This window comes from Panthera pardus, unplaced genomic scaffold, assembly GCF_024362965.1.
Source record: "Panthera pardus isolate Hobbes unplaced genomic scaffold, ASM2436296v1 HiC_scaffold_13, whole genome shotgun sequence".
Classification (NCBI taxonomy): Eukaryota; Metazoa; Chordata; class Mammalia; order Carnivora; family Felidae; genus Panthera; species Panthera pardus.
The window spans coordinates 71,994,323-72,007,094 of NW_026526688.1; the positions used below are offsets into that span (position 1 = coordinate 71,994,323).

A 12,772-nucleotide genomic window follows, 5' to 3' on the forward strand; every position below is an offset into this window, starting at 1 on the left:
CCCCCCAAAATGGATAAGAAAGAGAAAGGGACTCCTTAATGTTCTTGCCATCCACGCTGTGAATTTTGAACACACTCTATCATGGAAATGTATGTTCATCTTACTTATAATCCACAAGGTAATCTTTTGTAATTAATGTGCTTTTGTAGGCTGGGCTTGGTATCTATCACAGATGATTTAATTTCTCCATGAAAATACATTTCTGATAACTTTTTATTTGGGTAAAATGTCAAACTTATGGAGTAGTTACAGGAATAGTCCAAGGAATTCCCATATAGCTTTTACTCACATTGTTTACATTGTCTTCCATTGGTTCTGTGTGTGTGTATACCAAGAAAATACTTTTGAATTTTAATTAACTTACAAACTTAGAACATGAATTATTAAAAGATTGGGGTGTGTTTAAAATTTTGATAAAGAAAACATTTTATTCTATGCTTTTTAATTTCCTTTAATCCCTTAATTCTTATTATTTCGCTATAATAAGGGTTCATTCCAAAATTCTGTTTTCCCAAGACCTGTGATACTTTCCAATAATAGGATTGGTATTTAGTGAGATATAATCAGTGCTTCAAGATGTTGGGATATCATTTAATAAATGATAATCATTGCCATATCTGTAGTAGAAAACTGGGGATGCTAGAGGTCAATGAATGGTGACTTTTTATTCCTGAGGTCACCAGGCTAGTGTATCAATGACTCTGCTAATACTGATTTAAAGATTGCAATGTTCGTCTTTCTCCTGCTTTGAAACTGAGCTCTTTTAAAAATCAAATCCTTATCCAAAACCAAACTCTGTAGATTACTCTCTTCTTCAGAGAGCTTAGGCTAATGTCATTAAAAAAAAAAAAGTTCCGGCTCCAGAAAAATGTTTACGAATTTCCATAATGAAGTCGCAGAATCATTTTCATCAATACTAACATTCTCTTTAAAAAATAACATTGCGATATCTCAAATAGAATAGAAAAATTCACAGATGTGTACTTGATTAGACAAAAAAAACTTGATGATTCTTAGGATATACATACACACCAAAGTGTCCAACACAAATACTTAAAAAATAAGCTATTGGCAAAAAGAACAAGTCTCATTTCCCACTTTTGAACTTAAATTTCTCACTGGAACTTTATAGAACTCAACATGGCAATGCAGAATGGCTGCTGAAATAGATCCAAATCACTCTACATGTGTGTGTGTGTGTGTTTAAATGTTTTACTTCTGTACTTCATGGTATATTCTCTGATCCTTACATTACTCCCATGTTACTTCTAATTAAATTAGAATGATATTACTGCATTTTTATATTGGCTATAAGCCTATTGTATCCTGGATATTATGACATAAAATGAATTAATAGGAATTAAATTGCTAATATGAATGAAAATAGCCTTTACCAAAGTGCAGAATAATGTCAAACAAAAGTCGATATTTATTGATATGACACATTATGTTACGGCAGATATTTTTATAAAACAGTCTTTGATATTTATAGATGAACTATTTTATATTCATATTGCATCTAACCCATAATTGCTTATCTTCTTAAAAAATGGAGAAGAAACAGTGCAACAGAAAAAATACTCAACCTATTTTGTTATCTATGCTAACAGTTAAATGAAGAAATGTAAGAAAAGGCAGACTTGAAAGGTTCAAAGAGCTTATGGTATCAAAGACTATCATTTCTATTCAGAAAGCTTTTTTAAGGCAACACTATCACAAATACACTTTAACAACCATTCCACTAGGGCACACACTGCAGGTAACCCCATCAGTTTGTGCAAGTCAGGTCACTACAATTACCGGATATATGTACAAGGTGCTGAGTTTTGAGTACAGGTAATAAGTGTTTGTTATAGTAACAGAAATATCCCCCAAATGTCATTTTTGAGGCTTCTTTCCTTTTTTTTTTCTCTGAAGACTTGAAGTATTGAAGTGAATCCATTTTTGTCACGTTAAATGGAAGAAAAAGTAGATGGTGACTTAGCTCCTGAAATTTGAATATTGTTCTTAGTCATCTGCAATCTTAAAGTGCTTTCAGAGATTCCACACATGCTCGTAGGAGTCAAAACCCAAGCCTAATAACCGGGTTTACATTTTGCTAATCTATTCCTGAGGCTTTGCCTAAAAAATTGGCATTGCCATCTTCAACATCTTTCGTTTGGAACCATGGTTTTGAATTTGTTCCTTGTTGATAAGCTTCCAGAAAATGACAGATTCCAGGAATTTCACTGGGGAAGTTTGGTGGGAGTTCCTCCCTTGATCGAGGGGTAAACACAAAACCAGGACAGTCTTTGAGTAATCTGAAAAGATTAAGATAAAAATATCAATATTAAAATCTACTACCGATATAACTGTCTACGCAAGAAAAGACAACCTAAAAATGAATATTCCTGAAAATACAGATCTTCCTTGACTTATGATGGGTTACATCTTAATAAATTGAAAATATCATGAACTGAAAATATCGTAAGTTGAAAATGCATTTAGTACACATAATATACAGAACATCATAGCTTAGCCTCGCCTGCCTTAATGTTCTCAGAACACTTACATTAGCTGCAGTTTGGCAAAATCCTCTAACACACAGCTTGTTTTAGAATAAGCGTTTATTATCTCATGTAATTTATCAAATATTTTATTGAAAGTGACAAACAATGATTGTGCGAGTGCAGAATGGTTGTAAGTGTATGGGTTGTTTATACCCCTGTTTGCGAACGTGGGTCATGTGGCATACTGGTAAACCAGAGAAAAGATCAAAATTCAAAATTCAAACTATGGTTTGTGCTAAATGCATGTAGGTTTTGTACCATCGTAAAGTTGAAAATTCGTTAAGTTGTATCATTGAAAGCTGAGGACTGTCTGTATTAATAAAGCAGCCATTTTCAGTATGATTGACAGACCTTAATGATGTTAACAAACATCTTCACAGAAGAACAATGAAGAATCAGTTCACAAGAACTAAAACAATTCTACCAAATAATATATTCACTCTTATTAGGAAAAGTAATTATAAAATATTTTTGTAAAGATATAATCAATAACTCATTTAACCATGAATTCACAGTACTGGGAGAAAATGCAAAATAACCCAAAAGTCTAATAATAGCAAGAAAACCCCAAGCCCATGCAGAAACATCATGTTATAGAATAAGGCTTCCTAAGTTGAAAGACAAATAACATTGTCCCTTTAGCAATTCATTCCTTTTGTAAATACTATTGAGAAGCAATCAAGGGCAATAAATTATAGAAGAAAAATTCTATATAAGGTACGTGCCAATAATGTGAGAATAACATTTGAATCTCAATAGAATTTATATGAATTCTAGGTTAGTAGGACTAAAAGGAGATTTAATTGTACAAATTGACACTCTTCTTAACTACCTGGTATTTGAAATATTTCTTCTTATATCTATCTGTTGACCAAATTTTATTATTTACTACTATTTGTCCAGTACAGTAAAGTCATTTTATTTTATTTATTTATTTTTAATTTGTTTTAACGTTTTCATTTCTATTCCAGTTAGTTAACATACAGTTTATATTACAAACAACGTTATATCAGTTTCAGGTGTATAGTATAGTGATGTAACACTTTCATACAACACCCGGTGCTCATCACAAGTGCCCTCCCTAATCCCCATCATCTATTTCACCCATCCCCCTGCCCACCTCCCCTCTGGTAACCATCAGTTTCTTCTCTATGGTGAAGCATCTGTATCTTTTTTTTTTTTTAAGTTTATTTATTTATTTTGAAAGAGAGAGACAGAGACACAGAGAGACCATGAATCTGCTGACAGCATGGAGCACGATGAGAGACTTGGATCTCGTGAACTATGAAATCAGGTCCTGAGCCCAAATCAAGAGTTGAATGCTTAACTGACTGAGCTACTCAGGTGCCCCAAGTGTCTGTTTCTTGGTTCCCAGCCCCTCTCTCTGTTTTCCCTGTGCTCATTTGTTTTGTTTCTTCCACATATGAGTTCAATTCATTTTAAATTCCAACCCTACTGATGAAGTTACTGGCTCCTCTTTCTACTTGCTTCCCTAGCTTTCTGTCAAATGCAAACTTAATAAGCGTCTTTCTAATCTATTATTCAGGCAATGGATGAAAAGATGTTGTCAGTTCTGGGCCCTAAACCAGACCATGGCCTCCTACTCATTAGTTTGTGATGTCATGTCCTGATGCAACTGGATGATGGTGCTGCATTAGATTTGGTACTGTGACACCGTTCTATGCAATGAAGGAAAAAAAAACTGAATAGAAACCTAGGTCTCACAAATGACAGTCTTCCAGCAGTAAAGAACATGTGAGTATTCAGTTAGCTCATTTTTGGAAAGTCATCAATGAATATGCAATCTGAAAAATAATTAATGAAATGATGCTTTAGTCATGATCCAGAAATATTTAAGTGTGTATTATTTATAAAGCATAATATTTGGTAATATATAATGAAAAGTTACAGAATTCCATAGTATTAAACATATAGGCTTCAAAGTCTGGTAGACCTAAGTTTGAATAGCAGCAAAAGTGTCCATTTTCTAGCCTGTGAAAAGGAATAATAGTACAGGTCTCTTAGGACAGTTGTGAAGATCAAATAAACAGATTAAACAGGACTGGTTAAGCATCAATTAGCTATCACTCAACACTCATACTGGTAACATTTCAGGAATAGAAACCTTCATATACCGCTGGTGGAATATAAATCGACAAGACCAATTTGGACAGCTAATGGATGCTCAGCAAAGCTGAACTGGATATGGCTTATGATCTGGGAATACCATTTATAGGTATGTGATCGCTGTACATGGCTTATTCATACTCTAGAATACATATTATATCACATGCACATATAGTGCCAGGCTAGATCTAGCTCATGCTGGCTTATGAGGACCAACTGTTACGCATTCAGGAATTTTATGAGCCAATGAAACCATCTGTAGCCTGAAACTTGCTATGGTAGCAGTAGGTACACCACAGAAATTGGTAAATGCTAAAAAGGTAGAGATTCTCCACTTTACCGCGCCCCACCCCACCCTCCCACCCCACCGCCCCAGTGCTGGTTTACCAGCACACCACTGCATTAGGAATAGTTTAAATAAATGAACTAGATTTACATTTCATAAAAAAAAAAAAAATCTCAAAAACATAGTATTCAACAGATTTAAGGCAAGTCGTGAAAGGATAGGGGCAGGTTGAATGGGAATCAATTTTTCTCTGGTTTTGCTTTTCTACCTGCAGGTACCTAAATGAGAGTTTAGCCTCCTGGCCTCTCTCTGTCCACTTTCTTTCCTGGTAATTAGAAGCAATGTGTCTTATTGGTGAGTTTGGGAGAAGCTGCTGAACATGCTCTTCTCAGTGCCTTCCTGCCTTTCTCTCTGGGAGCCTGTCCGTCTGTAGGAAATACATGTTCTCAGCAACTCCCGCAAACCCTAAGGGGCACAGAGTCCAGCACGTCAGACAGCAGGGGCTGGGGCCTAGAATATTTTAATTTTTTAATAAAACAGCGATCTCAAAGGAAATATGGCAAAATGTTGACATTTATTAAATATTAGCATTGGCCACATGGGTATCATATTTTCTTTGATTTTTTTCTGTATGCTTGAAATATTTAAAAAATAATTATAAAAATGCCTGAAACTATAAACGTTTAATAAATAAAAACATAAAATTGTAAGTGATTAAGGGCTTTCTTTTTTTCTGTCCACATTATCCCAACATTTCCTGTTAAATATGGTAATTAATTTTTTTTTTCTTAACGTTTATTCACCTTTGAGAGACAGAGAGAGACAGAGCAGGAGTGGGGAAGGGGCAGAGAGAGAGGGAGACCCAGAATCTGAAGCAGGCTCCAGGCTCTGAGCTGTCAGCACGGAGCCTGATGCGGGGCTCGGACCCATGAACTGTGAGATCATGACCTGAGCTGAAGTCAGACGCTCAACTGACTGAGCCACCCAGGCACCCCTTAAATATGGTAATTATAATCATAACTTTATATGTAAATTTCTATAAAATATTCAGCATTTAGAAGTGGCTTTAAAGTATATCATTAGAATTTATTAAGTGCCTTGCTCAAGATGAGATATCTGGAAAGCTCTGTGTTTGGGGCTGTATGGCATGTCTTCTGGATACAAGTTTTACGTTTTTAAAAAATGTTTTTTTAATGTTTTTATTTATTTTTGAGACAGAGAGGGACAGAGAATGAGCAGGGGAGGGGCACAGAGAGAGGGAGACACAGAATCTGAAGCAGGCTCCAGGCTGTCAGCATAGAGCCCGACGCAGGGCTCAAACTCACAGACTGCGAGATCATGACCTGAGCTGAAGTCGGACGCTCAACTGACTGAGCCACCCAGGCGCCCCCAAGTTTTATGTTTTTTAAAGAAACTTACAGATAAACACAATTAGAATGTTACGGAGTTAGAATGTTCATTAAATCATCTTTAAGAAAAGATCAGAATTTTTAACGAAAACAGGTGGAAAAAATAAAACCATTTAAATGAAAGCTTGATGGAATTAAGGCACATGAAAAGCAGCAACGGGCTCAGGCAGGTCATGGGAGTTTTCCTTACTCCTTCTTGACCAGATAACAGTTACCTCAAAATGCTGCATCAACTATCCTATTTTCTGTCATCTCTCCCACATTCTCTTTCTTCTCTTTGTTCTTTCCCCTTATAGAATTCAAGCCCTGTCTCCCTGCTATCAGTTCCCAGCTCTCTTGCAAATAAGAGTTCCGAGGTCTACTACCTGCCTATACTGGGCAGTATCCATTTATATTCCCCACCTGCCATGTTTGTCTTTAATGATCTCATTAATCCACTGACCTGAAACTTGGACAATATTTCCGTTTTCTGCACTTCAGTAACAGCTAACAGGAAAGCAGAAAACTGTCCCCAATAATAAACTCCTCATGACATTTAGAATAAAGGAATGTATAACGGTCATTACACAGCAACATTCTAAATTACTGATTAGAACTGGAAATGAAAGATAAGGATTTGAGGTTAGGGTTTTTTGTGCATGTGGGTGTGTACTCTGTGTCTTAAATGTATAAGTGTTTCATAAATATATCAAGGAAGCTACATCTGATATTTTTTTATATTTTGACAAATGTCACCCTAAAATTCAATGCATTACCAATAAAGTTCTCCCAAGGAACTAAATAGGTTTTATATTTGTATAACTTTTAAAAAATTTTTTAATGTTTATTTATTTTTGAGAGAGAGAGATAGAGAGAGAGAGACAGAGAGAGAGAGAGAGATACGGTGCACGAGTGGGGAAGGGGCAGAGAGAGAGGGAGACACAGAATCCGAAGCAGGCTCCAGGCTCCAAGAGCTGTCAGCACAGAACCCCAATGCAGGGTTCGAACTCACAAACCGTGAGATCATGACCTGAGCTGAAGTTGGAGGCTTAACCGACTGAGCAACCCAGGCACCCCTATATTTGTACAACTTCTTTTTAATTTTTTTAATGTTTATTTATTTTTGAAAGAGAGAGAGACAGAGCACGAGCAGGGGAAGGGCAGAAAGAGAGGGAGACACAGAATATGAAGCAGGCTCCAGGCTCTGAGCTGTCAGCACAGAGCCCAACACGGGGCTTGAATCCATGTGAGCCAAAGTCAGACACTCAACCAACTGAGCCCCCCAGGCACCCCTGTACAACTTCTAATAGCTTCTACTATTTGTCCCCAACTTTGATGGAACTGAAATTATGTCTCTGTTTTATAATCCACTTATTAAATTTCACAAAGCATGGACTTTTTATTGAAATTTAAATTACTCTCTTTTTAAGTTTTTCTATCATTTGGAAAAAAATAAACTATTTTTAAAAGAAAGCATTTTAAAATGCTATTAGAGCTATTTCATGTTAAATATTTTGTTCTTTCCTACATAAAGCATTTTAACTGCCACTTGCCCTTTACGTAAGACATAAATATTTCCTATATAAGATTGAGAGGTAAGTAAATTGAAAAAGGAAAAATAGTGGCACATGCACCCCAATGTTTGTAGCAGCACCATCAACAATAGCCAAATTATAGAAAGAGCCCAAATGTCCATCGACTGATGAATGGATAAATATATATATATATATACATATGCATATATATACACAAATATATACACACATATATATGTGTATATATATATGAATATTACTCAGCCATCAAAAAGAATGAAATCTTGCCATTTGCAACAAAGTAGATGGAACGAGAGTGTATTATGCTAAATGAAATAAGTCAGTTAGAGGAAGACAAATAGTACATGACTTCACTCATGTGGAATTTAAGAAAAAAAACCAGATACACAAAGGGGAAGGGAAGGAAAAATAAAAATAAGATAAAACAGAGAGGGAGGCAAACCACAAGCGGCTCTTAACTATAGAGAACTGAGGGCTGCTGGAAGAAAGGTGGGCAGGGGATGGGTTAAATGGGCAATGGGTATTAAGGTGGGGGGCACTTCTGGAGTGCCTTGGTGGCTGTCGGTTAAGCATCTGACTCTCGTTTTCGGCTCAGGTCATGATCTCGCAGTTTCATGAGTCTGATCCTGGCATTGGGCTCTATGCTGGCAATGCGGAGTCTTCTTGGGATTCTCTCTCTCTCTTTCCCTCTCTCTCTGCCCCTCCCCTACTCATGCTGTCTCTATCTCTCTCAAATAAATAAACTTAAAAACAAAAAGGGAGGGGGCACTTGTGATGAACACTGGGTGTTACAGGTAAGTGATAAGTCATTAAATTCTACTCCTGAAACTAATATTACACTATACACTAACTAGAATTTAAATAAAAACTTGAAACAAAAAAAAGGAAAAAAAAGCATACCATATTTGTTTATAACAGATAGAAATAAAAATAGCAAATGCATTGATGCTCAGTATCGATTAAGTTTTCATTATCATTTATATATGTGCATATAAACACATACTAAGAAATAATTTAAAAAAAACAAAAAAGTGAATAGTTACTGTCTCTGGATACTGAAATTATGAGTTATTTTTATTTATGTATATGCAAACATGTAATATTCTGATATGCAAATATGTAACTTTCTGATATGCAAATATAACTTCTGATATGAAAATATAACTTTCTGATATGCAAATATGCATATATATGCAAATATATATAAATATAAATTTTTTAGAAAAAAAATTTCTAAAATAAGCATAGGTTACTATTATAATACAAGATATTTTATTCATAAAAGGTAACACTGTAGTGTAAAATCCTGTTTTTGCACATCTAGTAAGTCTAGTAACATGGCCAACATGCTGAATTTAAGGATTGAAGCTATGGACCTTAACCTGTTACCGAATATGTATATCAAAATGTCATGATCCTCTGTGGAAGACAAGAGATCCTATATTACGTTTTGGGAGGAAAATGAGTAGCTGATATCAATGTTTACTATCGAGATTCAAGACAACCAGACTTTGAGATACGAAACGAAGGAAGATTTTCTTTTATGCTGCTTAAAAACAATCAGAAGAAACAGAAAATCACTTTTTCTATACGCAAAGGTTTGGTTTTAAGGATAGACACACACACACGGACTCCTCAACGTGCACATGCACATGTATGACGTTATTGAACACTCACCAGCAGTGACTGGACTAGCAACGAGTCATGTGATCACAGGATTCTTACTTTCCAATCCCCCAAAGAAAGCAAAGTCAAATCCTGAGGACAGGAGTTCTCATCCCTTCCTGGTTTACCCGGGAAGCCTACAGGTCTATTACCATTACAATAATCCCTAAGAAGTTTTCCAATTCTCATGGATAGTGACTCATTTTCGTATCAAAGCGTGGACAGTCAATCAATCAATACTTTCCTACTACTGTGTGCCAGGCATTGATCTGGGAAATAGGGAGAGAAAATGTCTACCACAGGAGGCTGACACTCTACAAGGGGAGGCAGGCAATAAACACATAAAGAAAACAACATTTCAGACACAGATATGAGCTGAGAAGATGAAAAAAATAAGATAATGTGAGGTGTGTGAGGTGAAAGTTGTTCCTCTAAGTATAACAGTGAAGGAGTGTCTTTTGTTTTGGGGGGGGGTGGTGCACATGAGCAGGGGAGGGGCAGAGAGAAAGAGAATCATAAGCACTCCACACTCAGCATGGAGCCCAGCGTGGGCTCATGACCCTGGCATCACGACCTGAGCCGAAATCAAGAGTCTGATGCTCAACTGACAGAGCCACTGAGGCACCCCAGGAGTGTCTCTTTGAAGAGGGGATATTTGACTTAGGTCTAATTATGAGAAAGAAGAATACATACGATGATCTAGGAAAGGAGTGGAAAGCAGAGGAATAGCCAGTATCTTCGATTGAGGAAAGGGTTTAGGAAGTCTGATGAATAAAAGTAAGGCCAGGGTGGCCGGGTATCAGAGAGTGACGGAAAAAATGGAAGAAAATCAAGTGACACAGGCTGGCAGGATGTTGATCAAAGAGGACGTTTTAGTCTGTGGTAACAAATTTAAATTTCATTCCGGCTGCCATGGGAAGCCATTAGAGGGTTTTTAACACAGGAATGATGATATCTGACTTGTACTTTAGAAAGATAGTCTGGCTACTGGGTGCAGGATGAACTGCGGGGAGGAGGTGAGCAAGAAAGCGAGCCGAAGAGTGAGGACGATCCTTGGTTGGCTGAGGTGGAACAGATGAGGAGGCTTGCCTTGGGGTGTAGTACTGAAGTAATTAAAAAAAAGATGTATTTGGGGTATTTAATTGTAGGCGGAGGTGGTGAGCCGTAAGGGGGAGAAAGCGACGATCACTCTGAGGTTTATAGTCTAGGTAACACAATAGACGGTGGTGCCATTTTAAGGACATTGATAAAGCGGGGTGGGAAGTGGATTCATTTCATCAGATTGGAGTGTGTGGGAAATCGCTTGTTCTAAGACTATCATGTTAATTTTAGTGTGTCGACTAGTCATCCAAGTAGAAATATAAAATATGATACACGAATCTGTAGCTCGGTGGAGAATTGTGGGATGGGCTAGAGAGAAGAGAAAAGGTGAGTCAATAAAGTTCAGACAAAGAAGAGAATAGGGACAGAGCTTTTGGGCATTACAACATTCGAAGATTCGGTAGGGAAAGAGTACCGACATGAGACACTGAGAAGGTGCAGCCACGGGGTAATAAGAAAACCCGGTTAAGTGTGGTGTCACAGCCTAAGGAAGAAAATGTTTAAAGGAAGGAGTTCTCAAGCTCTTCAGTTGCCAGAGATGTTGAGGAACATAAGGGGAGAGAATCGACCACGATTTTAGCAAGCAACCCTGACGGCCTTGATAAGAACCATTTCAGTGGGGTGCAAGGGACAAACACTGATCGAAGTGAGTAGAAGGGCGAACGGGAGTTAAAAATGTAGAGACGTGAACACAGACAGCTCTCGCAAGGAGTTTTGCTGGAAAAGGGGGCAGAAATATAGGGGAGTAGCTGAGATACACTGGGAAACAAGGAAGCAACTGTTTTAAGAGTTTTAATAGTGTGATATGTCTATATTCTGATGGGAATAATCGTTTCACCCGAGAATTTAATCATAGAGGGAGAGCAGGTATTTTCAGAAGGCAAGTTTTGGAGAAGATGAGAGGCAGCGGCACTCAGAGCAAACCTGGAGGGATCATCTGGAAATGAGCTGGGCAGCTGGTACACAGTCACTGGCCACCGGAATGAAGTCCTAAGACCAGGGTACCCGGGACAGCTAGGCTGATGGGATCTGCCCGGGAAGGTGGTGCAGTGCTTACCTGACTGCATTTTTTTTCTTTTCCTGTGAAATATGAAGTGAAGTTATCAACTTAGAATTAGGGCCAGAAAGGAAAGGTTGTGGGGTTTTAAGGAGAAAGAAGATGCTATAAAATATTTGTCTCTGAGAAAAGAAAAGACAACTCGCTTGGTGTAGTTTGATAAATCAGCTACCACACATATCTGGAAAGCGTTTTGTTATTCAAGCATTTTCATTATGATCGGATTCTTTTTTTTTTTAAATTTTTTTAACGTTTATTTGTTTTGAGAGAGAAAGAGTATGAGCAGGTGAGGGGCAGAGAGAGAGGGAGACACAGAATCCGAAGCAGGCTCCAGGTCCTGAACTGTCAGCAAAGAGCCAGATGCAGGGCTCGAACTCATGAACTGTACTCATGAACTGTGAGATCGTGACCTGAGCCAAAGTTGGACGCTTAACTGACTGAGTCACCCAGGTGTCCCTATGGTTGGATTCTTTTTTTTTTTTCTAATTTTTTTTTTTTAACGTTTTATTTATTTTTGAGACAGAGAGAGACAGAGCATGAACAGGGGAGGGGCAGAGAGAGAGGGAATCACAGAATCTGAAGCAGGCTCCAGGCTCTGAGCCATCAGCCCAGAGCCCAACGCAGGGCTCGAACTCACGGACTGCGAGATCGTGACCTGAGCTGAAGTCGGACGCTTAACCGACTGAGCCACCCAGGCGCCCCCCTATGGTTGGATTCTTAAAATGAGATGAAACGTATCCCTGTCTGACACCTGAATTAAGGATATGTTGAGGACCATGCCCTATAACTTGTGGGGACCATGCTAACTCTGGCAGTTAGCTACTGTACTGGTCAGATTAGCCGTCAAAGCACGGAGAGCATTAACACATGCTTCGAAAAGAATAGCGAGGGAAAACAGGATGTGCATCAAGGATTACAGCTGGGCTACAAATATCTCAGGAGGGTTGTTCTCATGATGCTAATGGGTAATTTTAGAAAAAGTGAGGATGATAAAGTCATTGCGTTCCTTTTCCTTGCAAGATTATCTAAGCAAGAAAATGTCA

The 12,772-nt window shown here is 37.7% G+C and overlaps 1 protein-coding gene across 8 annotated transcripts in view; it reads right to left on the bottom strand.

Annotated features, from left to right (window-relative positions):
* Positions 1–1,406: 1,406 nt before the first annotated feature.
* Positions 1,407–12,772, bottom strand: part of GUCY1A1 (guanylate cyclase 1 soluble subunit alpha 1) — a 61,470-nt gene continuing 50,104 nt past the window's right edge. For all 8 annotated transcript variants that reach the window (XM_019441172.2, XM_019441169.2, XM_019441170.2 and 5 more), the window contains one exon: positions 1,407–2,300. In XM_019441172.2, the coding sequence (XP_019296717.1) occupies positions 2,099–2,300 (202 nt within the window). In that variant the 3' untranslated portion in view covers positions 1,407–2,098. The remainder of the gene's footprint in view (positions 2,301–12,772) is intronic.